The following is a 27,292-nucleotide window of genomic DNA, read 5'->3' on the forward strand; positions in this document are numbered from 1 at the left end:
TCACTAGGCTAATACGACGGTGTCTTATTGTAGGTTAACCCATACTGTTAGATCAGTGTAGTCTGTAGTATAGGCCTATCTTCTCTATTTTCGCTCTCTCCCCTTTCTCTCGCACATTAGGCTAGCCTATTTGTGCACATCATGGATATGATTACGAATTTAGCGTTTGTTCAACACGCAGAAGAGAACTGGTTAGGGCAACCTCAAGGCTGGCGTGTGCGTGTTGTGTGCGCAGCTGTAGTCGTGACATACACGCGCTGGTAGTATGGCAGGCTTCAGCACCACGGCCAGAGCTCGCGGCCAGAACAATAGGCGGCACGGCGTTCCAGAACTACAGGCACCGTCCACGAGCACACACACACTGGACACTAACGAAGACATAGTCAAAGAGCTTGTTTGAAAACGCTTATACAACTTGTCGACTAATCCTGGTTTTGATAACTGAAATAGCAGTCCATATATATTCCACAGTGTTCCCTATATTCTACTTTCAGGGCTAAAAGGTGTAGGCTTCGCCTACGAAAGATAAAATGGGTTTTCTTTTTAAGGTTGGAGTAGAGTTTTTGACGGTCCCTGCCTTTTACGTCACAGCCTGTCAACTGCTCGAGGGAGAGGGGGGAGGGAGGGCAGGATAGAGAGAGGGAGACACCGGCAGACGACGTCAAAAGCTACGGTAGCCTATACACTGAGGGAAAGAGGGGTAGCGCGGGAGGGAATCGTTAGATATTAATAAGTATATTTTAATATATGTGTTAGCCCTTAAATGTCTATATAAATGGACAACTGGATTTATCAATAGCTGGCTGCTGCAGAAATAGTTCTTAAGAATATAGCCTTGTAGCCTAATTATTGCAGAAATTTGACTATTCTAACAGTACTCAGAGACTGACTGACTGGCTTTACCGGATTTGCCAAGAGTCGTGACGAGAGGATAGAGCAAATAACGGATCACCAAGGCACCGGGTTGGGGAAATGTGATCTGATGATCGCTTGCCAAGACGTGAGACCTTAACAGGAGCAGCAACTCCACTGATCTGTTACGGATTCAAAACCGGGAGAGGGAGCGATTGGCACAAAGAGCGGAGAACGAATCGCATTGAGCCTCCTATTCCCCGAGGGAGGATAACAGGAGACGCGCACTGAAGACAACAACACCACGGCAAAACGTGGAAAAATAAACAAAATAATCTCAAATTACTTTGGGGATTATTTTACAACGTGGAGTGAAGGATCTCTTGAAATCGGTAGGATTTTTAAGACCAAGGCTCCATATTGTGTTTTTGTGCGCATGTGTTTTGTGTGTGTTTTGTGTGTATGTTGAGCCGGGGCGGACAAAGAGATGAGCCCCCATACGTTGACATCCAATGAGTGTATGTAACCTACAGCTGGCCAAACAAAGAAACCGCTCACAGCCGCTCTACAGCGCTCATCTACCGTACAAACTATATATTTTCCTTTCCCCAGGGGCTCCGAACACTCTCACGTCCTAAAGGTAATATATCCGTTTTATTCATATTTAATTTTAATTTCTGTTTTATTGCAATTTATATGTCTTAATTATTTTTTGATTGGCTGATCATTATTTGCGTAATTGTTTTTATGAGAGTGCCATTGTTTGTGTCAATAGGCTAATATTGTAAAGATACGAGAATTCATCCAAAAATATTGATTTGGTTTCATTCAATTAATCAATGATTATCCTATATTGTGAAAAAAAGAAAATAATACATTTACATATCTTGTTTTTATGTCCGTCTCCTTTTCCTTCTCTCCTCCAACACCCTCCAGCTCTGGTCGCTCCTCTCCAGAGGACCACGACTCTGCTCGCACTCACCCCGCTCTTCTCACCTCGAACCCCGCAGAGCGCCTGTCGTTCTCCCCGCTGTGTCCCGATGAAGGAAGCCGACGCGATCAAGCTGTTCGTGGGGCAGATTCCTCGGAATCTAGAGGAGAAGGACCTCAAACCGATCTTTGAACAGTTCGGGAAGATCTACGAGCTGACGGTGATAAAGGACAAATACACCGGCATGCACAAAGGTAGGCGAATAATGGGAACCCAGCCACCTGTAGAAATAATTCCGGACACAAATAGGCGTTTGGGCTAGACTACTCACTGGCAGACAGACAGGCAGACACCCACAAATAAACACCCACACACACACACACACACACACACACACACACACACACACACACACACACACACACACACACACACACACACACACACACACACACACACACACACACACACACACACACACACAGCTACAGGAGCTTAAGACACACACTTAAAAATATTTTAAACACCCACTTAAAGATCAAGTGTGTGTGCTGGTCTAGGTTGATAGTAATGCTGGTCTAGGTTGATAGTAATGCTGGTGTAGGTTGATAGTAATGCTGGTCTAGGTTGATAGTAATGCTGGTCTAGGTTGATAGTAATGCTGGTCTAGGTTGATAGTAATGCTGGTGTAGGTTGATAGTAATGCTGGTGTAGGTTGATAGTAATGCTGGTCTAGGTTGATAGTAATGCTGGTCTAGGTTGATAGTAATGCTGGTGTAGGTTGATAGTAATGCTGGTCTAGGTTGATAGTAATGCTGGTGTAGGTTGATAGTAATGCTGGTCTAAGTTGATAGTAATGCTGGTCTAGGTTGATAGTAATGCTGGTGTAGGTTGATAGTAATGCTGGTCTAGGTTGATAGTAATGCTGGTCTAGGTTGATAGTAATGCTGGTGTAGGTTGATAGTAATGCTGGTCTAGGTTGATAGTAATGCTGGTGTAGGTTGATAGTAATGCTGGTCTAGGTTGATAGTAATGCTGGTGTAGGTTGATAGTAATGCTGGTCTAGGTTGATAGTAATGCTGGTCTAGGTTGATAGTAATGCTGGTCTAGGTTGATAGTAATGCTGGTGTAGGTTGATAGTAATGCTGGTCTAGGTTGATAGTAATGCTGGTGTAGGTTGATAGTAATGCTGGTCTAGGTTGATAGTAATGCTGGTCTAGGTTGATAGTAATGCTGGTGTAGGTTGATAGTAATGCTGGTCTAGGTTGATAGTAATGCTGGTGTAGGTTGATAGTAATGCTGGTGTAGGTTGATAGTAATGCTGGTCTAGGTTGATAGTAATGCTGGTTTTGGTTGATAGTAATGCTGGTTTTGGTTGATAGTAATGCTGGTGTAGGTTGATAGTAATGCTGGTGTAGGTTGATAGTAATGCTTGTTTTGGTTGATAGTAATGCTGGTCTAGGTTGATAGTAATGCTGGTCTAGGTTGATAGTAATGCTGGTCTAGTTGATAGTAATGTGTCTAGTTTGTATGTGGCAGGTGATAGTAATGCTGTTAGGTGTGTGCTGGTCTGGTGGGGGGGGTCATTGTTAATTTCTATTAAGTGTGTGTGTGTTTGGAGGGCGGGGGGGGGGGGTCATTGTTAATTTCTATTAAGTGTGTGTGTGTTTGGAGGGGGGGGGGGGTCATTGTTAATTTCTATTAAGTGTGTGTGTGTTTGGAGGGGGGGGGGGTCATTGTTAATTTCTATTAAGTGTGTGTGTGTTTGGAGGGGGGGGTCATTGTTAATTTCTATTAAGTGTGTGTGTGTTTGGAGGGGGGGTCATTGTTAATTTCTATTAAGTGTGTGTGTGTTTGGAGGGGGGTCATTGTTAATTTCTATTAAGTGTGTGTGTGTTTGGAGGGGGGGTCATTGTTAATTTCTATTAAGTGTGTGTGTGTTTGGAGGGGGGGGTCATTGTTAATTTCTATTAAGTGTGTGTGTGTTTGGAGGGGGGGGGTCATTGTTAATTTCTATTAAGTGTGTGTGTGTTTGGAGGGGGGGGTCATTGTTAATTTCTATTAAGTGTGTGTGTGTTTTGGAGGGGGGGGGTCATTGTTAATTTCTATTAAGTGTGTGTGTGTTTGGAGGGGGGGGGGGTCATTGTTCATTTCTATTAAGTGTGTGTGTGTTTGGAGGGGGGGGGGTCATTGTTAATTTCTATTAAGTGTGTGTGTGTTTGGAGGGGGGGGGGGTCATTGTTAATTTCTATTAAGTGTGTGTGTGTTTGGAGGGGGGGGGTCATTGTTAATTTCTATTAAGTGTGTGTGTGTTTGGAGGGGGGGTCATTGTTAATTTCTATTAAGTGTGTGTGTGTTTGGAGGGGGGGGGGGGTCATTGTTAATTTCTATTAAGTGTGTGTGTGTTTGGAGGGGGGGGGGTCATTGTTAATTTCTATTAAGTGTGTGTGTGTTTGGAGGGGGGGGGTCATTGTTAATTTCTATTAAGTGTGTGTGTGTTTGGAGGGGGGGGGTCATTGTTAATTTCTATTAAGTGTGTGTGTGTTTGGAGGGGGGGGGTCATTGTTAATTTCTATTAAGTGTGTGTGTGTTTGGAGGGGGGGGGTCATTGTTAATTTCTATTAAGTGTGTGTGTGTTTGGAGGGGGGGTCATTGTTAATTTCTATTAAGTGTGTGTGTGTTTGGAGGGGGGGGGTCATTGTTAATTTCTATTAAGTGTGTGTGTGTTTGGAGGGGGGGGTCATTGTTAATTTCTATTAAGTGTGTGTGTGTTTGGAGGGGGGGGGGTCATTGTTAATTTCTATTAAGTGTGTGTGTGTTTGGAGGGGGGGGTCATTGTTCATTTCTATTAAGTGTGTGTGTGTTTGGAGGGGGGGGGTCATTGTTAATTTCTATTAAGTGTGTGTGTGTTTGGAGGGGGGGGGTCATTGTTAATTTCTATTAAGTGTGTGTGTGTTTGGAGGGGGGGGGTCATTGTTAATTTCTATTAAGTGTGTGTGTGTTTGGAGGGGGGGGGGGTCATTGTTCATTTCTATTAAGTGTGTGTGTGTTTGGAGGGGGGGGGTCATTGTTAATTTCTATTAAGTGTGTGTGTGTTTGGAGGGGGGGGGGTCATTGTTAATTTCTATTAAGTGTGTGTGTGTTTGGAGGGGGGGGGTCATTGTTAATTTCTATTAAGTGTGTGTGTGTTTGGAGGGGGGGTCATTGTTAATTTCTATTAAGTGTGTGTGTGTTTGGGGGGGGGGGGGGTCATTGTTAATTTCTATTAAGTGTGTGTGTGTTTGGAGGGGGGGGGGTCATTGTTAATTTCTATTAAGTGTGTGTGTGTTTGGAGGGGGGGGTCATTGTTAATTTCTATTAAGTGTGTGTGTGTTTGGAGGGGGGGGTCATTGTTAATTTCTATTAAGTGTGTGTGTGTTTGGAGGGGGGGGGTCATTGTTAATTTCTATTAAGTGTGTGTGTGTTTGGAGGGGGGGGGGGGGTCATTGTTCATTTCTATTAAGTGTGTGTGTGTTTGGAGGGGGGGGGTCATTGTTCATTTCTATTAAGTGTGTGTGTGTTTGGAGGGGGGGGGGGGTCATTGTTAATTTCTATTAAGTGTGTGCGTGTGCTTTGTGGAGGTGTTCTAATCTTGCTTTTGTTATAAGTGTGTGCGTCTGTGTGTGTCTCTTTGTCGGTATGGACAGGGCTGATGGTTCTGTAAGCGTTCTGAGCTAGCATGTTGCTCTGCTGTGTGTATAACTACTCTGAGATCAGCCCTGGTTAACTTGCTGCCTGTTGTCTTAGTGGTGGTGACAGGTTTGTGACAGGTGTAGGAACAACACTGGCCAGCCGCTCTACCTACACACAGGTACATGAGAGAGAGAGAGAGAGAGAGAGAGGTTTGGGAACGAGTGTGAGTGGTTCTTTAGTAGTGAGTTAGATGAATAGAGTGAATGTGAGTTTTATTGGGTCTTCAGGATGTGTTGTTCTGAGCTGTGCTGTTTTGAGTTGCGCTGTGCCGTGTCGTATCCTCGTCAGCTGTAGGTTAACTGTGTTTATGGGGCTTGTAGAAAACCAGTCGCTTTTCACATTATGGACTTGAAAATGAGGAACAGGGAAAGGAAGCGGGTAGGAGAGAGAGATATATATAAGCAGATTGACTGTTCAGTGTGTGTGTTCTGTCTGCATGAACCTGTGTGTCTGTCCATCTGCCCAGGAGGCTCCATCCACAATAGTTATGTTATTCTCACATATCTGAAGAATATGTAGAACCTCACCCTGAAGAAGGCCCGGTGATGCCAGAACCTTGGTGTTTTTCTACCCAATAAATGACTGGGAGGTCATACATATGGACTCTCTTTGTTTTTATATTCTCACATATCTAACAAACAAAGATGACATCATCAACTATCTCATCATCTTTCTCTCCTCCCTCTTGTTACCTTTCTTCCCTCCTCTCTTTCTCTTTCTCCTTTTTGCTCTCTCTCTCTCTCTCTCTCTCTCTCTCTCTCTCTCTCTCTGTCTCAGGATGTGCATTCCTGACATACTGTGCGAGGGAGTCAGCGCTGAAGGCCCAGAGTGCTTTGCATGAGCAGAAGACGCTACCGGGGGTGAGTACAAGTCATATGACACACACACACACACACACACACACACACACACACACACACACACACACACACACACACACACACACACACACACACACACACACACACACACACACACACACACACACACACACACACCACACACACACACACACACACACACACACACACACGACAGACAGACAGACAGACAGACAGACAGACAGACAGACAGACAGACAGACAGACAGACAGACAGACAGACAGACAGACAGACAGACAGACAGACAGACAGACAGACAGACAGACAGACAGACAGACAGACAGACAGACAGACAGACAGACAGACAGACAGACAGACAGACAGACAGACAGACAGACAGACAGACAGACAGACAGACAGACAGACAAGAGCCTTGGAATTCCAGTGTGGTCATTGTGTTGTGTCTGCAGGAGTACTTCTAGACTAGACCATCTCACTAATTCATTGTCCCATCCCTCTTTGTCTTATTCTACTCTCCAGTGGGGTAGTGTAACTCTGCCAGGGTTAGGGCACTGTTCATTAAACATGGGACACTGTAGTATGATCTCTCTCTCTCTCTCTCTCCATCTATCTCTGTTGCTCTGTCTCTATCTGTCTGCCTCTCTCTGTCTCAGTATCTCTCTCTAGCTGTGTCTTTCTCTTTCTCTCTCGCATGTCTCTCTCTGTCTCTCTCTGTCTGTCAGTGTGTCCTATACAATCAGCATTTCCTTCCATGCCTCGTTATGTCTCCTTCTTTCTCTGCATGTCTCATCCTCTCTCTCTCTCCCTCTCCTCTCTCTCTCTGTCTCTCTCTCTCTGTCTCTCGCTCTCTCTCTCTGTCTCTCTGCCTCTCTCTCTTTGTCGATCTCTCTCTGTCTATCTCTCTGTCTATCTCTCTGTCTATCTCTCTGTCTCTCTCTGTCTCTCTCTGTCTCTCCCTGTCTCTCTCTCTCTCTGTCTCTCTGTCTCTCTCTCTCTCTCTCTGTCTCTCTCTCTCTGTATCTCTCTCTCTCCTTGCCCTCTGTTTTCTCCTCTCTATCATTCAATCCCTTGTTCTTTCTTTCCACGCTCTATATTTCTCCCTCTCCTCTTTCTCCCTTATTTCCACCCTCCCTCCTCATGCCCTCTGTCTCTCCTCCCTCCCTTCTTCTCTGGCCATCCACCCTCCTCCCACTCTGGAGCAGATTTAGAAATGACCTCAGCTACTGTTTCTCCTTCTCAATAACTCTCTCCATCACCCCACTTCTTCTTTCTCTCTCTTCAAACTCCCTCCATCACCCCATCGTTCTTCAGTTCCTCTCCGTCTCTCTATTCCTGGTAGGACATTATTCAATGGTATTAGCTATTCTTTCTCCATTCGTTTCTACCACTCACTCTTTCCTCTTAAGGAGTTTTTTCTAAGACCTCTCCTCTTCTCAGACCCCCCTTTCAAATTCTTATTTCAGTCATTTATGAGAAAACCTCCCCTATGCCTCCCCCTTTTAATTTACATTTCACAGTGTTTGGTCCCCTCTTCGGACCCCAGGAAGAATAGCTGTCTCCATTGGCATCGGCTGATGGGGATCCCAAGAAAATCATAAATTGTCCCTCCATCCTCTCCTCCATCTCCCCTCCCCCTTTTCCTCTTTCCTCTGATGATCCTTCCCTCTGCTTTCTTCCATCTCTCCACTTCTTTATTAGCTGACTCATTTAACCATCCCACACCTCCAGCCCCTCATCCCCTCCTCCACTCCTCTCTCTCTCCTCCCAGCTCCTCCCTCTCCACTCCACTCCTCCCTCTCCTCCACTCCTTCCCTCTCCTGCATTCCTCTCTCTCCCCCACTCCTCCCTCTCCTCCACTCCTCCCTCTCCTCCACTCCTTCCTCTCCTGCATTCCTCCCTCTCCCCCACTCCTCCCTCTCCTCCACTCCTCCCTCTCCTCCACTCCTTCCTCTCCTGCATTCCTCCCTCTCCTCCACTCCTCCCTCTCCTCCACTCCTCCCTCTCCACCTCTCCACCACTCCTCCCTCTCCACCTCTCCACCACTCCTCCACTCCTCCCTCTCCTCCACTCCTCCCTCTCCACCACTTCTCCCTCTCCTCCACTCCTCCCTCTCCACCACTCCTCCCTCTCCTCCCCTCCTCCCTCTCCACCACTCCTCCCTCTCCTCCATTCCTCCCTCTCCTCCCCTCCTCCCTCTCCACCACTCCTCCACTCCTCCCTCTCCTCCACTCCTCCCTCTCCACCACTTCTCCCTCTCCTCCACTCCTCCCTCTCCTCCACTCCTCCCTCTCCACCACTCCTCCCTCTCCTCCCCTCCTCCCTCTCCACCACTTCTCCCTCTCCTCCCCTCCTCCCTCATTCCACTTGTTAAGCTAGATGATTCGTTTCTTACTAACTCATTTTCATACTCAGGTTTTGTGTGTGTGTGATTGGGTAAAATGTAGCTGAGGGATTGAGAGGGTTGAGGTGTGTGTGTGTGTGTGTGTGTGTGTGTGTGTGTGTGTGTGTGTGTGTGTGTGTGTGTGTGTGGGTGGGTGTGTGTGTGTGTGTGTGTGTGTGTGTGTGGGGTTCTATCTTGGGGTCATAATTATAGGCGGTAGTGAAATTTCAGTTACGCTGGGTTGCTATTATGACTGCACACACACACACCACACACACACACACACACACACACACACACACACACACACACACACACACACACACCACACACACACACACACACACACACACACACACACACACACACACACACACACACACACACAATACACACAATATACACACAATATTAAAACCATGGCAAGCACTTACAGTGTGTGTCTGGAGTCTGGAGCTGAGAAGTGTCCCGCTGCCCCCACCACTCACACAACAGATTTAACACTGATTTAACGGTTGGAATAAGACGGTAAACGAACGGAGAGATGGGCAGTCAAAAAAGAGGAACAGAGAAGTGGAGGGAGGAGTGGGACAGAGAGGGAGCGTATAAACTCAGAGAGGAATGAGGCAGGAAGAGAGGGATGAAGAGGAAAGAGTAGGGTCTCGTCTGGAGTAGAGAAACAGAGAAAGAGGAGATAAATAGTTATACGGTGATGGAAGCAAGGAGAGACAGAGAGCATCTGTAACGGCTTGTCTGTTGTGTGGCGGAAAGAAGCGCAGGAAGCAGCGAACACTGTGTGGTAATTTTAATAAACCACAAGCACAAAATAAAAGGTTTCCCAACAACAGGGAAAATACACTCGACAAGCACAGTCGAACAAAACGCAGTCGACACACAGAAAGACAATCCCGCACAATAGGGAGCGGGCCAGCTGAACTAAATAGCCCTCTTAATGACTAACTCAGGGCAGGTGAGAAAACATAAAAAAAGTGAAAAACAAAAAGGGAATCGGTGGTAGCTAATAGGCCGGTGACGACGACCGCCGAGCGCCACCAGAGCAGGAGGGGGCGCCACCGTCGGTAGGAATCGTGACAGTACCCCCCTCCTGACGCGCGGCTCCTGCAGCGCGCCGACACCGGCCTCGAGGCCAACCCGGAGGACGAGGCGCAGGGCGATCCGGACGGAGGCGGTGGAACTCCTTCAACATGGATGGGTCCAAGACGTCCTCCGCCGGCACCCAGCACCTCTCCTCCGGACCGTACCCCTCCCAGTCCACGAGGTACTGCAGGCCCCCCGCCCGGCGTCTCGAGTCCAGAATGGCCCTTACGCTGTACGCCGGGGACCCCCCGATGTCCAGGGGGGGTGGAGGGACCTCCGGCACCTCATCTTCTTGTAGGGGACCAGCCACCACCGGCCTGAGGAGAGACACATGAAACGAGGGGTTAATACGGTAATAGGAAGGGAGTTGCAACCGATAACACACCTCGTTTATCCTCCTCAGGACTTTGAAGGGCCCCACACACTGCGGCCCCAGCTTCCGGCAGGGCACGCGGAGGGACAGGTTCCGGGTCGAGAGCCAGACCCTGTCACCCGGTGCGAACACCGGCGCCTCACTGCGGTGGTGGTCAGCACTCCCTTTCTGCCTAGCACTGGCCTCCTTCAGTGAGTCCTGTACTGCTTTCCAGGTCTCCTTGGAGTGCTGAACCCAGTCCTCCACCCCAGGAGCCTCGGTCTGGCTCTGGTGCCATGGGGCCAGGACCGGCTGGTACCCTAACACACACTGGAAGGGTGACATGTTAGTAGAGGAGTGGCGAAGTGAGTTCTGGGCTAACTCTGCCCAGGGAATATATCTCGCCCACTCCCCTGGCCGGTCCTGGCAATACGACCTCAGGAACCTGCCCACCTCCTGGTTCACCCTCTCCACCTGCCCATTGCTCTCGGGGTGATAACCGGAGGTTAAACTGACCGAGACCCCCAGCCGCTCCATAAACGCCTTCCAGACCCTGGATGTGAACTGGGAACCCCGATCAGAGACAATATCCTCCGGCACCCCATAGTGCCGGAAGACGTGGGTAAATAAGGCCTCCGCAGTCTGCAGGGCCGTAGGGAGACCGGGCAAGGGGAGGAGACGGCAGGACTTAGAAAACCGATCCACAACCACCAGAATCGCAGTGTTCCCCTGAGAGGGGGGAAGATCTGTCAGGAAGTCGATAGACAGGTGCGACCATGGCCGTTGCGGAACGGAGAGGGGCTGTAACTTCCCTCTCGGTAAATGCCTAGGAGCCTTACTCTGGGCACACACCGAACAGGAAGAGACATATGACCTCACGTCCTTAGCCAAGGTGGGCCACCAATACTTCCCCCTTAGACTCCGCACTGTCCTCTCTACACCAGGATGACCCGCCGCAGGTAGCGTGTGCGCCCACCGAATCAACCGATCGCGAAGATCGAGCGGCACATACATGCGCCCCACGGGCACCTGCGCAGGCGCAGGTTCCAACACCAGTGCCCGCTCGATGTCCACGTCCACCTCCCACACCACTGGTGCCACCAGCCTAGACGCTGGAATGATGGGAGTTGGATCGATGGGTCGGTCATCCGTGTCATACAGACGGGACAGCGCGTCGGCTTTAGTATTAAGGGAACCCGGTCTATATGAGATGGTAAACCTAAACCGGGCGAAGAACATGGCCCACCTTGCCTGACGTGGATTCAGTCTCCTCGCTGCCCGGATGTACTCCAGGTTTCGGTGGTCGGTCCAGATGAGAAAGGGGTGCTTAGCCCCCTCAAGCCAGTGTCGCCACACCCTCAAGGCTTTGACTACCGCTAGCAACTCCCTGTCCCCCACATCGTAGTTACGCTCCGCCGAACTGAGCTTCCTTGAGAAGAAAGCGCAGGGGCGGAGTTTCGGTGGCGCACCCGAGCGCTGTGATAGCACGGCACCCACCCCAGCCTCGGATGCGTCCACCTCTACTACGAACGCTAAAGACGGGTCCGGGTGCGCCAACACGGGCGCGTCGGTGAACAGTGTCTTCAACTTCTTGAAGGCTCCGTCCGCCTCCGTCGACCATCTCAAACGCGCCGGCCCCCCCTTCAGCAGTGAGGTAATAGGAGCTGCTACCTGGCCAAACCCCCGGATATACCTCCGGTAGTAGTTGGCAAAGCCCAAGAACCGCTGCACTTCCTTCACCGTGGTTGGAGTCGGCCAATTACGCACGGCCTTAACGCGGTCACACTCCATCACCACCCCCGTGGTGGAAATGCGATAACCCAGAAAGGAGACGGCTCGTTTGAAAAACTCACACTTCTCAGCCTTAACGTATAGGTCATGCTCCAGCAGTCTACCAAGCACCTTGCGCACCAGGGACACATGTGCGGAGCGGGTGGCGGAATATATCAGAATGTCATCGATGTAGACAATCACGCCCTGCCCGTGCAGGTCCCTGAGAATCTCGTCAACAAAGGATTGAAAGACGGCTGGAGCATTTTTCAACCCTGTCACGTCCTGACCAGTATAAGGTTAATTGGTATTGTAGTTTGGTCAGGACATGGCAGAGGGTATTCGTTTTATGTGGTTCGGGGTGGTGTGTTTTGTTGAAGGGGCATTTGGTTTAAGTATTCCGGGGTTTTTGGGCACTGTTTGGTTTTCAGGTATTCTATGATTTTGTCTAGTATGTCTGTTTCTATGTTTGGTTAATTGGGGTTGGGACTCTCAGTTGAAGGCAGGTGTTGTCTATCTGCCTTTGATTGAGAGTCCCATATATGAGGGTGTGTTTGTGTTTGTTATTTGTGGGTGATTGTTCTGTGTTGAGCTTTATGCTTTGCCAGACTGTTTGTTGTTCGTTCGTTCTAGTTCTTTGTTATTTTGGTGTTCATTTTGTATTAATTAAAAAGCAAGATGAGCATACACATACCTGCTGCGTTTTGGTCCTCCATTTCCAACGACAAGCGTGACAAACCCATACGGCATGACGAGGTACTCATAATGGCCTGATGTGGTACTAAAGGCGGTTTTCCACTCATCTCCCCTCTTGATACGCACCAGGTTATACGCGCTCCTGAGATCCAATTTTGTGAAGAACTGTGCTCCGTGAAATGATTCCACCGCCATAGCGATAAGAGGTAGTGGGTAACTAAACCCCACCGTGATCGCGTTTAGACCTCTATAATCAATAAACGGACACAGACCTCCCTCCTTTTTCTTCACAAAAAAGAAACTCGAGGAAGCGGGTGAGATGGAGGGCCGAATGTACCCCTGTCCCAAGGATTCCGTGACGTATGTCTCCATAGCCGCCGTCTCCTCTTGTGACAAGGGGTACACGTGACTCCTGGGAAGCGCAGCGTTAACCTGGAGATCTATCGCACAATCCCCTTGTCGATGAGGTGGTAATTTAGTCGCTCTCTTTTTACAAAAAGCGATCGCCAAATCGGCGTATTCAGGGGGAATGCGCACGGTGGACACCTGGTCTGGACTCTCCACCGACGTGGCACCTATGGAAACTCCTAGACACCTCCCTGAACACTCCTCCGACCACCCCTGGAGAACCCCCTGTTTCCACGAAATGAAGGGATTGGGACCAGCCAGCCAGGGGACCCCCAGCACCACCGGAAACGCAGGTGAATTAATAAGAAAAAAGTTAATGCTTTCCTTATGATTCCCCAGCGTTACCATGTCCAGCGGCACCGTAGACTCCCTGACTAGCCCTGACCCTAATGGTCGGCTATCTAAGGAGTGCACGGGGAAGGGGGAATCTATCGGCACCCGTGGAATGCCCAGCTTAATGGCAAGTCCACGGTCCATAAAGTTCCCAGCTGCGCCTGAATCGACAAGCGCCCTATGCTGGGAATTGGGAAAAAATTTAGAAAATGAAACAGGCAAAAACACATGACCAACAGGGGGTTCTGGGCGAATCTGGTGCTGACTCACCTGAGGTGACCGAGAAGTGTTCTGCCTGCCTTCTCGACTCCCAGACTGGCTCCTCCAGCACCGGTCGGCTGTGTGTCCTCTCCGACCACAGCTGGTGCAGGAGGAGCCACCTCCTCCGGTGCCCCTTGGCACGGCCCCCCCTACCTCCATAGGGGTAGGGGCAGGGGTGCACGGGGGTGGAACGGGCAGGACCCTCTCCGAACGCCCGCAGGCAGCCAGCAAATTGTCCAACCGTATGGACATATCAATGAGTTCGTCCAGGGATAGATTGGTGTCCCTACAGGCCAGCTCCCTGCGGACGTCTGCCCGGAGACTACACCGGTAGTGGTCTATGAGGGCCCTGTCATTCCACCCCGCTCCAGCAGCCAAGGTCCTAAACTCCAGCGCGAAGTCTTGAGCGCTCCTCGTCTCCTGCCTGAGGTGGAACAGCCGTTCACCCGCTGCTCTACCTTCGGGGGGGGTGGTCGAAAACAGCCCGAAAGCGGCGGGTGAACTCTGGGTAGTGGTCCCTCGCCGAGTCTGGAGCGTTCCAGACCGCATTAGCCCACTCCAGAGCTCGGCCCGTCAGGCAGGAAACGAGGGCACTCACGCTCTCCTCTCCTGTAGGAGCAGGTCTGACGGTGGCCAGGTACAACTCTAACTGGAGAAGAAACCCCTTGCACCCAGCCGCCGTCCCATCGTACTCCCTTGGGAGTGCCAGGCGAAGCGCGCCAGAGCCAGACGTCGTAGGAGGAGGAGATGGTTGTATCGGGGGGGGGGGGGGGGGTGTAGGTGGAGAGAGGATACCACTCCTCTCCCATCGGTCCATCCTCTCCATCATCTGGTCCATGGCGGATCCGATGCGATGCAGGACCGATGTATTATGAAGGACACGTTCCTCCATCGAGGGTAGTGGAGTGCCCGCTGCTCCCGCTGATTCCATGCTCTTTGTGGTGCGGGATTCTGTAACGGCTTGTCTGTTGTGTGGCGGAAAGAAGCGCAGGAAGCAGCGAACACTGTGTGGTAATTTTAATAAACCACAAGCACAAAATAAAAGGTTTCCCAACAACAGGGAAAATACACTCGACAAGCACAGTCGAACAAAACGCAGTCGACACACAGAAAGACAATCCCGCACAATAGGGAGCGGGCCAGCTGAACTAAATAGCCCTCTTAATGACTAACTCAGGGCAGGTGAGAAAACATTAAAAAAAGGGAAAAACAAAAAGGGAATCGGTGGTAGCTAATAGGCCGGTGACGACGACCGCCGAGCGCCACCAGAGCAGGAGGGGGTGCCACCGTCGGTAGGAATCGTGACAGCATCAAATCAAATCAAACTTTATTTGTCACATGCGCCAAATACAACAGGTGTAGTAGACCTTACAGTGAAATGCTTACTTCCAAACCCTTAATCAACAGTGCTGTTCAAGAAGTGTTTAGAAAATATTTAATAATAAACTAAAGTAACACAATAACATAACAATAACGAGGCTATATACAGGGGGTACCGGTACCGAGTCAGTGTGCGGGGGTACAGGTTAGAGGTGATTTTGTACATGGAGGTAGGGGTGAAGTGACTATCCATAGATAATAAACAGTGTGTAGCAGCAGTGTACAAAACAAATGGAGGGGGGGGTCAATGTAAATAGTCCAGGTGACCATTTGATTAATTGTTCAGCAGTCTTATGGCTTGGGGGTAGAAGCTGTTAAGGAGCCTTTTGGTCCTAGACTTGGCGCTCCGGTACCGCTTGCCGTGCGGTAGCAGAGAGAACAGTCTATGACTAGGGTGACTGGAGTCTCTGACAAGTTGATGGGCTTTCCTCTGACACTGCCTATTATATATGTCCTGGATGACAGGAAGCTTGGCCCCAGTGATGTACTGGGCTGTACGCACTACCCTCTGTAGTGCCTTGCGTTCGGAGGCCGAGCAGTTGCCATACCAGGCGGTGATGCAACCAGTCAGGATGCTCTCGATGGTGCAGCTTTTTGAGGATCTGGAGACCCATGCCAAACCTTTTCAGTCTCCTGAGGGGGAAAAGGTTTTGTCGAGCCCTCTTCACGACTGTCTTGGTGTGTTTGGACCATTCTAGTTTGTTGTTGATGTGGACAGCAAGGACCTTGAAGCTCTCAACCTGCTCCACTGCAGCCCCGTCGATGAGAATGGGGGCGTGCTCGGCCCTCCTTTTCCTGTAGTCCACGATCAGCTCCTTAGTCTTGCTCACATTGAGGGAGAGGTTGTTGTCTTGGCACCACAATGCCATGTCTCTGACCTCCTCCCTATAGGCTGTCTCATCGTTGTCGGTGATCAGGACTACCACTGCAAACTTAACGATGTTGTTGGAGTCGTGTTTGGCCACACGGTCGTGGGTGAACAGGGAGTACAGGAGGGGACTAAGTACACACCCCTGAGGGGCCCAATGAGCAAAAGAGGTTGAGAGAGTGAAAGAGAGATGGAGGGGGTGAGAGAGAAAGAGAGATGGAGGGTGAGAGAGAGAAAGAGATGGAGGAAGTGAGAGATAAAGAGAGATGGAGGGAGTGATAGAGAAAGAGAGATGGAGGGGGTGAGAGAGAAAGAGAGATGGAGGGTGAGAGAGAGATAGAGATGGAGGAAGTGAGAGAGAAAGAGAGATGGAGGAAGTGAGAGAGAAAGAGAGATGGAGGGTTGAGAGAGAAAGAGAGATGGAGGGTTGAGAGAGAAAGAGAGATGGAGGGAGTGAGAGAGAAAGAGAGATGGAGTGAGAGAGAAAGAGAGATGGAGGGAGTGAGAGAGAAAGAGAGATGGAGGGAGTGAGAGAGAAAGACAGATGGAGGGTGTGAGGGAGAAAGAGAGATGTGGGACTGAGAGATAAAGAGAGATGGAGGAAGTGAGAGAGAAAGATGGAGGGTGTGAGAGAGAAAGAGAGATGGAGTGAGTGAGAGAGAAAGAGAGATGGAGGGTGTGAGAGAGAAAGAGAGATGAGGGACTGAGAGATAAAGAGATGGAGGAAGTGAGAGAGAAAGAGAGATGGAGGGTGTGAGAGAGAAAGAGAGATGGAGGGTGTGAGAGAGAAAGAGAGATGGAGGGTGTGGAGAGAGAAGAGAGATGGAGGGTGTGAGAGAGAGACAGAGAGACAGTGAACAACAAGCACTACACACACCCTATCCCTGTCTCTCCTCTCCTCTCCTCTCCTCTCCTCTCCTCTCCTCTCCTCTCCTCTCCTCTCCTCTCCTCTCCTCTCCTCTCCTCTCCTCTCCTCTCCTCTCCTCTCCTCTCCTCTCCCTATGTCAATCTGTCTTGCTCCCTAACTCCTCATGAACATCACTTTGCATGAGTGTCTCAGCATTTATAAACACTTGGCTTATTATTGAAGTTGTGTCACAGTACCTGTTAGACTTGTTGAGGCCAGTGGGCTGACCACAGCGTGTGTCTGGGGTTAGAGGTTAGAGGTCAATCTGTAGTCAGCGTGGCGGAGGGGGCTCTGTGTCAGTCAGACAAAAGAGGCTTCTGCAACTTCTTTCCCTGCTATAGCACACACACACACACACACACACACACACACACCACACACACACACACACACACACACACACACACACACACACACACACACACACACACACACACACACACACACACACACACACAACTATCCTGATTTATTTTATTACTATACCTCCCCCCTTCTCTCTTTGTACCCCTCCTTCTCTCTCTGTACCCCTCCTTCTCTCTCTGTACCCATCCTTCTCTCTCTGTACCTCTCCTCTCTCGCTGTACCCCTCCTCTCTCGCTGTACCCCTCCTACTCTCTCTGTACCCCTCCTTCTCTCTCTGTACCCCTCCTTCTCTCTCTGTACCCATCCTTCTCTCTCTGTACCTCTCCTCTCTCGCTGTACCCCTCCTCTCTCGCTGTACCCCTCCTACTCTCTCTGTACCCCTCCTACTCTCTCTGTACCCCTCCTTCTCTCTCTGTACCCCTCCTTCTCTCTCTGTACCCCTCCTTCTCTCAGAACCCCTCCTCTCTCTGTACCCCTACTTCTCTCTCTGTACCCCTCCTTCTCTCTTTGTACCCCTCCTTCTCTCTCTGTACCCCTCCTTCTCTCTCTGTACCCATCCTTCTCTCTCTGTACCTCTCCTCTCTCGCTGTACCCCTCCTCTCTCGCTGTACCCCTCCTACTCTCTCTGTACCCCTCCTTCTCTCTCTGTACCCCTCCTTCTCTCTCTGTACCCATCCTTCTCTCTCTGTACCTCTCCTCTCTCGCTGTACCCCTCCTCTCTCGCTGTACCCCTCCTACTCTCTCTGTACCCCTCCTTCTCTCTCTGTACCCCTCCTTCTCTCAGAACCCCTCCTCTCTCTGTACCCCTACTTCTCTCTCTGTACCCCTCCTTCTCTCGCTGTACCCCTCCTTCTCTCTATGTACCCCTCTTTCTCTCTCTGTACCCCTCCTTCTCTCTATGTACCCCTCCTTCTCTCTCTGTACCCCTTCTTCTCTCTCTGTACCGTCCTTCTCTCTCTGTACCCCTCTTTCTCTCTCTGTACCCCCCCTTCTCTCTCTGTACCCCTCCTTCTCTCTCTGTAACCCTCCATCTCCCTCTGTAACCCTCCATCTCCCTCTGTACCCCTCCTTCTCTCTCTGTACCCATCCTTCTCTCTCTGTACCTCTCCTCTCTCGCTGTACCCCTCCTCTCTCGCTGTACCCCTCCTACTCTCTCTGTACCCCTCCTTCTCTCTCTGTACCCCTCCTTCTCTCTCTGTACCCATCCTTCTCTCTCTGTACCTCTCCTCTCTCGCTGTACCCCTCCTCTCTCGCTGTACCCCTCCTACTCTCTCTGTACCCCTCCTTCTCTCTCTGTACCCCTCCTTCTCTCAGAACCCCTCCTCTCTCTGTACCCCTACTTCTCTCTCTGTACCCCTCCTTCTCTCGCTGTACCCCTCCTTCTCTCTATGTACCCCTCTTTCTCTCTCTGTACCCCTCCTTCTCTCTATGTACCCCTCCTTCTCTCTCTGTACCCCTTCTTCTCTCTCTGTACCGTCCTTCTCTCTCTGTACCCCTCTTTCTCTCTCTGTACCCCCCCTTCTCTCTCTGTACCCCCCCTTCTCTCTCTGTACCCCTCCTTCTCTCTCTGTACCCCTCCATCTCTCTCTGTACCCCTCCATCTCTCTCTGTACCCCTCTTTCTCTCTGTACCCCTCCTTCTCTCTCTGTACCCCTCCAGCTCTCTCTGTGCCCCTCTTTCTCTCTCTGTACCCCTCCAGCTCTCTCTGTGCCCCTCTTTCTCTCTCTGTACCCCTCTTTCTCTCTGTACCCCTCCTTCTCTCTGTACTCCTTCTCTCTGTACCCCTCCAGCTCTCTCTGTGCCCCTCTTTCTCTCAGTATCCCTCCTTCTCTCTCTGTACCCCTCCTTCTCTCTGTATCCCTCTTTCTCTCAGTACCCCTCCTTCTCTCTCTGTACCCCTCTTTCTCTCTCTGTACCCCTCCTCCTGTCTCTGTACTACTCCATCTCTCTCACACACCATTAACCATACTGTTGGGTTCAGCACCCCTCTCTAAATGACTCATCTTAATTCCCTGCAGATTAATTTGACAGTTTCCATCTCCATCTCTAGCTCTCTTTACTCTCTCTCTCTATCTGTCCATCCCTCGCTCTCTCTTCCTGTATATCCTGCCTTATCTCTTTGCCTCATCGTTCTCTTTTGTTCTATGCTCTGCCCATATCTCTCTATCTCCCCACTCTCCCTCTTCCATATAGCTCATCCTGCTTCTCCTGCTTTTTCCCCACACACACACACACACACACACACACACACACACACACACACACACACACACACACACACACACACACACGACACACACACACACACACACACACACACACACACATCCCTCTGTGTCTGGCTGTGGTCCGTAGTTCTGTGTTTAGATTAAATGAAAGTGTGATAAACAACTTACCAGGTGTTTGTAGTCATGCGCTGATGCTCTCTGGGAAAGGCAGCAGACTCTCTATAGACAGGCAGTGGCACTGTCTGTCTGTATGGGTCCTTTTCATATGTTTTTACAACAGTAGATACTGTATGTATTGAATGCATATGCTATGAATGGCTAGTGAGTGGTGAATGGCTATTTGATGCATATGCAGTGTGTGTGTGTGTGTGTGTTGTGTGTTGTGTGTTGGTGTGTGTGTGTGTGTGTTGTGTGTGGGTTGTGTGTTGTGTGGTGTGTGTGGTGTGTGTGTGTGGTGTGTGTGTGTGTGTGTGTGTGTTGTGTGTGTTGTGTGTGTGGTGTGTGTGTGTGTGTGTGTGTGTGTGTGTGTGTGTGTGTGTGTGTGTGTGTGTGTGTGTGTGTGTGTGTGTGTGTGTGTGTGTGTGTGTGTGTGTGTGTGTGTGTGTGTGTGTGTGTGTGTGTGTGTACAGTGGTTCTACATCTCAGCTGCCTAACGGGCTGCCTCCCTATGGGGAGAGGCTATGATGAGCAATTATCCAGGCGGACGGCTTTGTAGGCTAATTTAACAGATCTATGTAGTCAGCAACACTGTTTACTAACTATAGTACACTGCTTACTGCTGCACATTCACCAGACAACATTCCTCTCTCCCTCACGATTTATCTATCTATCTACACTACACGGCCAAATGTATGTGGACACCTGCTTGTCGAACATTTCATTCCAAAATCATGGGCCTTATTATGGAGTTGGTCCTCCTTTGCTGCTATATCAGCCTCCACTCTTCTGGGAAGGCTTTCCACTAGATGTTGAAACATTGCTGCGGCGACTTGCTTTATTTCAGCCACAAGAGCATTAGTGAGGTCAGGCGCTGAAGTTGGGGCTTAGGCCTGGCTCGCAGTGATGTTCCAATTCATCCCAAAGGTGTTCGATGGGGTTGAGGTCAGGGCTCTGTGCGGGTCAGTCAAGTTCTTCCACACTGATCTCGACAAACCATTACTGCATGAACCTCGCTTTGTACATGGGGGCATTGTCCTGCTGAAACAGAAACGGCCTTCCCCAAACTGTTGCCACAAAGTTGTACTGTAAGCACAGAATCGTCTAGAATGTCATTGTATGCTGTAGCGTTAAGATTTCCCTTCACTGGAACTAAGGGGCCTATACCGAACAATTAAAAACAGCCCCAGACCATTATTTCTCCTCCACCAAACTTTACAGTTGGCACTATGCATTCGGGCAGGTAGTGCTCTCCAGGCATCCGCTAAACCTAGATTAGCCCGTTGGACTGCCAGATGGTGACGCGTGATTCATCACTCCAGTGAACGCGTTTCCGTTGCTCCAGAATCCAATGGCAGCTAGCTTTACACGACTCCAGCCAATGCTTGGCATTGCGCCTGGTGATCTTAGGCTTGTGTGTGGCTGCTCGGCCATGGAAAACCATTTCATTATGCTCCAGTTATTGTGCTGACGTTGTTTCCAGAGGCAGTTTGGAACTCAATAGTGAGTGTTGCAACCGAAGACAGACAATTTGTACGCACTATGCACTTCAGCATTCGGCGGTCCCATTCTGTGCGCTTGTGTGGCCTACCACTTCGCGGCTGAGCCGTTGTTGCTCCTAGACGTTTCCACTTCACAATAACAGCACTTATAATTGATCGGAGCAGCTCTAACACGGCAGAAATTTCACAAACTGACTTGTTGGAAAGGCATCCTATGACGGTACCAGCTCTTCAGTACGGGCCATTCTGCTGTCAATGTTTGTCTATGGAGATTGCATGGCTGTGTGCTCGATTTTATACAGCTGTCAACAACGGGTGTAGCTGAAAAAGCCAAATCCACTAATTTGAAGGGGTGTCCACATACTTTTGGCCATGTAGTGTATCTATCTATTTATCCATCTATCTATCCTGTCCCTCTGGCTCTCTCTTTCTCTCTCTCTCTCTCTCTCTCTCTCTCTCTCTCTCTCTCTCTCTCTTTCTCTCTCTTTCTCTCACTCTGTCTCTCTCTCAATGTCTCTCACTCTCTCTGTCTCTCTCGCTCTCTCTCTCTCTCTGTCTCGTTTCCTTTTTCTATTTCTGCCTCCCCTGCCTTCCTCTCTCCTTCTGCCCCTCCCTCTCCCCCTCTTTCTTTCTCTTTCTCTGCCTGGTGGGGTTTGTGATGTGTATCCTTCCGCCGCTCCATGTCTCTATTTTTACCTTCTCTGTGTCTGGGGATGGGAGGGGAGAAGATAGAGGGACAGGTGTACTTATGATGCTGTGTGTGTGTGTGTGTGTGTGTGTGTGTGTGTGTGTGTGTGTGTGTGTGTGTGTGTGTGTGTGTGTGTGTGTGTGTGTGTGTGTGTGGTAAATTGGGACTGAATGTAATCAGGTCCCCATAAAGTCCTGACCCTGAGGATAGTCTGTCTCTATAAGGCTGGTAAAAAAGAAACCACACTCAAGCACAGAGTATTGGATTGAATAAGATGGTGAACTTTGTTTGACGGACATAATGGATTGGTTTAAATCTATCTGTGTGAAATGTGGGGAATGAAAACAGGTGGGGGGGGGTATGGAGAGACCTTTAGGATGAATAGGTTTGGAGAGATTGGGAAGGGGATGGGGGGAGGGGAGAGAGGGGGGGGGGGTGAGGAAGGAACTGAACAAAAGTTTGCCATTATGAGTGTCGGGGAAGGGGGAGTGTGTGTGTGTGTGTGTGTGTGTGTGTGTGTGTGTGTGTGTGTGTGTGTGTGTGTGTGTGTGTGTGTGTGTGTGTGTGTGTGTGTGTGAGAGAGAGTGTGTGAGTATGGGAGTGTGTGAGTGTGTGTGTGTGTGTGTGGGGGGGGAGTGTGTGTGTGTGTGTGTGTGTGTGTGGGAGTGATTTGGTGAAGGGGATGTCAGGGTGGACGTCTGTCAGTTTAAAGAGAGACATCTGTTAGGGGGAGATGAGGACGTAAGGAGGAGCAGTGTGTGTGTTTGTGGGTGGGGTGGGGGGGTATTAGACAGAGCTGAACTGGTGAGAAGACTTTAGGTCTTTCGTGACACCTGGATTCTGACCTCTGTGACCTCTGTGCCCTGGGTCTGAGGGGTTAAACAGGGTTTATAAACAGGGTTTATAAACAGGGTTTATAAACAGGGTTTAACTGCAGCTTGTCCTGGAAGGGCTGAGGCTGAACCACGCTGGAACAACACTGTGTGTTGATCACAGCTTCTTCAACATGGTCTACACTACAGTTTGACTTCTTCACTATTATGTCAGCACTTTCCATGGCTAGTCTGAGTCTTATTGTTTGGAATGTCTTGGTTTCCAAGGATGCGTCTGGGAATGGAGTGCTCAGGGCCGTGCACAGTGACTTCTAGGCCTAGACGAGAGATTATTGACATTGGGAAAAGAGTAGCTATCAGCTGATCATGGCGAATTATGATGTAAATCTGCTTGCTATGCTGTCAAAACAAATGTTTTTACTCATTTTGAGTTTGTTCTGCTTCTGATATCTGCCTCTTTCAAACAAGCAGTTTGTCCTGCTTCTGATATCTGCCTCTTGCTAACAAGCAGTTTGTCCTGCTTCTGATATCTGCCTCTTTCAAACAAGCAGATTGTCCTGCTTCTGATATCTGCCTCTTGCTAACAAGCAGTTTGTCCTGCTTCTGATATCTGCCTCTTGCTAACAAGCAGTTTGTCCTGCTTCTGATATCTGCCTCTTTCAAACAAGCAGTTTGTCCTGCTTCTGATATCTGCCTCTTTCAAACAAGCAGTTTGTCCTGCTTCTGATATCTGCCTCTTTCAAACAAGCAGATTGTCCTGCTTCTGATATCTGCCTCTTGGTAACAAGCAGATTGTCCTGCTTCTGATATCTGCCTCTTGCTAACAAGCAGTTTGTCCTGCTTCTGATATCTGCCTCTTTCAAACAAGCAGTTTGTCCTGCTTCTGATATCTGCCTCTTTCAAACAAGCAGATTGTCCTGCTTCTGATATCTGCCTCTTGCTAACAAGCAGTTTGTCCTGCTTCTGATATCTGCCTCTTGCTAACAAGCAGATTGTCCTGCTTCTGATATCTGCCTCTTGCTAACAAGCAGTTTGTCCTGCTTCTGATATCTGCCTCTTCCTAACAAGCAGTTTGTCCTGCTTCTGATATCTGCCTCTTTCTAACAAGCAGTTTGTCCTGCTTCTGATATCTGCCTCTTTCTAACAAGCAGTTTGTCCTGCTTCTGATATCTGCCTCTTTCAAACAAGCAGTTTGTCCTGCTTCTGATATCTGCCTCTCGCTAACAAGCAGTTTGTCCTGCTTCTGATATCTGCCTCTTTCTAACAAGCAGTTTGTCCTGGTTCTGATATCTGCCTCTTGCTAACCAGCAGTTGAATCCCCCATTCTGTGTCCCTAACAGTGGGAGACATGCCAGATCCAACTCTTCCTAGAAGTATTCAAGTCTCCCCGCCCCCGTAGCCAGTGGCCACTGCACGCAAGTCAGACGAGTGTGTTCTTGGAGCGGTAGGGCGGGGGAATTTTGTGACATTCAAGAATTTATAAAATTAGCTAGTTTGATGTGCAATTCATACGGTTACATTTAAAATAAAAAACACTACTAAAAGAGACAAAAAGTCATTCAAACACTTACAAAAAATACACTTTTCCATAGGAGAACAAAAGGGCAGGTGGTCGGGTGCTGGTTGAGCCTCTCTGTGCACGTGTCTGGGGGTGCGGTGCCTAATCCCTAATCCAGGGAAAAACTGCTTTCCAAAACCTGGCATTGGAGCTCATCTCTGGAGTCTAACTAACTAACTAACTAACTAACTAACTAACTAACTAACTAACTAACTAACTAACTAACTAACTAACTAACTAACTAACTAACTAACCCTGTAGCCTCTATTGCCAAGTCCCATTCGCTACAAGGTGTGTTCCACCTCATAAATCAGACATTATTCTGGGTTTGTAACTGATTATTGGTAGCATGACACTCAGTATGTAGCTGCTATGGCACTGCTGCGGTTAAACTGAGATGTGCTGTAGCATTACCGCTGTCATTCAGTCTCCATTAGAAGGTTGTTGTTCTCTGTTTCAGCTGGTGATGTGTATTATATGATGTGGAGTGATAGGATGGAGGTCACGTTGCTGTTCCATGGTGTAGAGTGGTAGGTACAGTTCAAGTCACACATTTACATACCCCTTAGCCAAATACATTTAAACTCAGTTTTTCACAATTCCTGACATTTAATCCTAGTAGAAATTCCCTGTTTTAGGTCAGTTAGGATCACCACTTTATTTTAGGAATGTGAAATGTCAGAATAATAGTAGAGAGAATCATTTATTTCAGCTTTTAATTCTTTCATCACATTCCCAGTGGGTCAAAAGTTTACATACACTCAATTAGTATTTGGTAGCATTGCCTTTAAATTGTTTAACTTGAGTCAAATGTTTCGGGTAGCCTTCCACAAGCCTCCCACAATAAGTTGGGTGAATTTTGGCCCATTCCTCCTGACAGAGCTGGTGTAACTGAGTCAGGTTTGTAGGCCTCCTTGCTCACACACGCTTTTTCAGTTCTGCCCACAAATGTTCTGTAGGATTGAGGTCAGGGCTTTGTGATGGCCACTCCAATACCTTGACTTTGTTGTCCTTAAGCCATTTTGCCACAACTTCGGAAGTATGCTTGGGGTCATTGTTCATTTGGAAGACCCATTTGCGACCAAGCTTTAACTTCCTGACTGATGTCTTGAGATGTTGCTTCAATATATCCACATAATTTTCCCTCCTCATGAGGCCATCTATTTTGTGAAGTGCACCAGTCCCTCCTGCAGCAAAACACCCCCACAACATGATGCTACCACCCCCGTGCTTCACGGTTGGGATGGTGTTCTTCGGCTTACAAGCCTCCCCCTTTTACCTCCAAACATAACGATGGTCATTATGGCCAAACAGTTCTATTTTTGTTTCATCAGACCAGAGGACATTTCTCCAAAAAGTACGATCTTTGTCCCCATGTCCAGTTGAAAACCGTAGTCTGGCTTTTTTATGGCGGTTTTGGAGCAGTAGCTTCTTCCTTGCTGAGCGGCCTTTCAGGTTATGTCGATATAGGACTCGTTTTACTGTGGATGTAGATACTTTTGTACCCGTTTCCTACAGCATCTTCACAAGGTCCTTTGCTGTTGTTCTAGGATAGATTTGCACTTTTTGCACCAAAGTACGTTCATCTCTAGGAGACAGACAGTCTCTTTCCTGAGCGGTATGACGGCTGTGTGGTCCCATGGTGTTAATACTTGCGTACTATTGTTTGTACAGATGAACGTGGTACCTTCAGGCGTTTGGAAATTGCTCCCAAGGATGAACCAGACTTGTGGAGGTCTACAATTTTTTTTCTGAGGTCTTGGCTGATTTCTTTTGATTTTCCCATGATGTCAAGCAAAGAGGCACTGAGTTTGAAGGTAGGCCTTGAAATACATCCACAGGTACACCGCCAATTGACTCAAATGATGTCAATTAGCCTATCAGAAGCTTCTAAAGCCATGACATCATTTTCTGGAATTTTCCATGCTGTTTAAAGGCACAGTCAACTTAGTGTATGTAAACTTCTGACCCACTGGAATTGTGATACAGTGAATTATAAGTGAAATAATCTGTCTGTAAACAATTGTTGGAAAAATTACCTGTGTCATGCACATAGTAGATGTCCTAACTGACTTGCCAAAACTATAGTTTGTTATGGTTGAAAAACGAGTTTTAATGACTCCAACCTAAGTGTATGTAAACGTCTGACTTCAACTGTACATTTGATATGTTTTTCATAACATACTACACATAATCCTAGTATTCCCAAAGAGTGAAATAACCGTGGTACTATAGTCATGTTTTCATATGTATCAACAAAAAACTCTGAGATTAGCTGATCAACAGGATGATTAGTTCTGGTTTACGCACACAGAGACACTGATGAAGGGGGAGAGCGTATGCGTGTGTGTATGCGTGTGTGTGTATATGCATGTGTGTGTGTGTGCATGATCTGCATTGGTGATTCATGCTCTGTTTGAGTGGCTGATGAAGGGTTAACTGTCAGATGAAGGATGGAGCGGAGGAGAAGAAGGGCAGACTTCTCAGGTGTGAAGAATGGAATGAGAGAGGGAGGGAGCGAGCGAGGGATGAGAGAGGAGGATGGGGAGCTCAGGAGGTTGCATTATGGTTGCAGGCCTCGTTGCTTGGCAACGGAGGAGAGCGAGATGGCCGGTTGCTAGGTAACCAGGGGGATATGATGATGACTAACATGGTGTGAAAGAGATGGGGAGCGAACGCACCACCCCTTTCTTTCTCAATATCTCTATCCGTCTATCTTTCTCTCTTTCTCTCTTTTGCTCGCTCTCTCTTTTCTTGTTGTCATTGTCAATTCATTATGCGTCAACATGGCTGTTATCACCTTGGTCTGTATAAAACAGATTTAGAAAGCAGATTGGATTAAAAACTACATGACATAGTGGTCTTCCAAAACCTAAATTGGGTAGAATTACTATTATTTAGTAAACCAGCCAGCTGGGTTCATGAACCTGTTATTTGTGTGTCATAAGGGCTCATAAGACATTAGCGCTTATAGTGGTGGGGTCTCTGAGGCTCGTTAGAGCTGGGGTCTCTGAGGCTCGTTAGAGCTGGGGTCTCTGAGGCTCATTAGAGCTGGGGTCTCTGAGGCTCTTTAGAGCTGGGGTCTCTGAGGCTCGTTAGAGCTGGGGTCTCTGAGGCTCGTTAGAGCTGGGGTCTCTGAGGCTCGTTAGA

General features: G+C 48.8%; 1 protein-coding gene across 4 annotated transcripts in view; it reads left to right on the forward strand.

Annotated features, from left to right (window-relative positions):
* The first annotated feature begins 654 nt into the window (after window positions 1-654).
* Window positions 655-27,292, forward strand: part of LOC106609264 (CUGBP Elav-like family member 3) — a 160,611-nt gene continuing 133,973 nt past the window's right edge. Inside the window, exons 1-4 of one of the 4 annotated variants that reach the window (XM_045718872.2) lie at window positions 656-1,244; window positions 1,465-1,492; window positions 1,789-2,037; window positions 6,293-6,375. In XM_045718872.2, the coding sequence (XP_045574828.1) occupies window positions 1,893-2,037; window positions 6,293-6,375 (228 nt within the window). In that variant the 5' untranslated portion in view covers window positions 656-1,244; window positions 1,465-1,492; window positions 1,789-1,892. Of the gene's footprint in view, window positions 1,493-1,788; window positions 2,038-6,292; window positions 6,376-24,624; window positions 24,673-27,292 lie in introns of those variants that run through there. The other 3 variants (XM_045718876.2, XM_045718873.2, XM_045718877.2) reach the window with 3 other exon arrangements.

The sequence above is a fragment of the Salmo salar genome, chromosome 05 (genome assembly GCF_965601325.2).
Source record: "Salmo salar chromosome 05, fSalSal1, whole genome shotgun sequence".
Taxonomy (NCBI): Eukaryota; Metazoa; Chordata; class Actinopteri; order Salmoniformes; family Salmonidae; genus Salmo; species Salmo salar.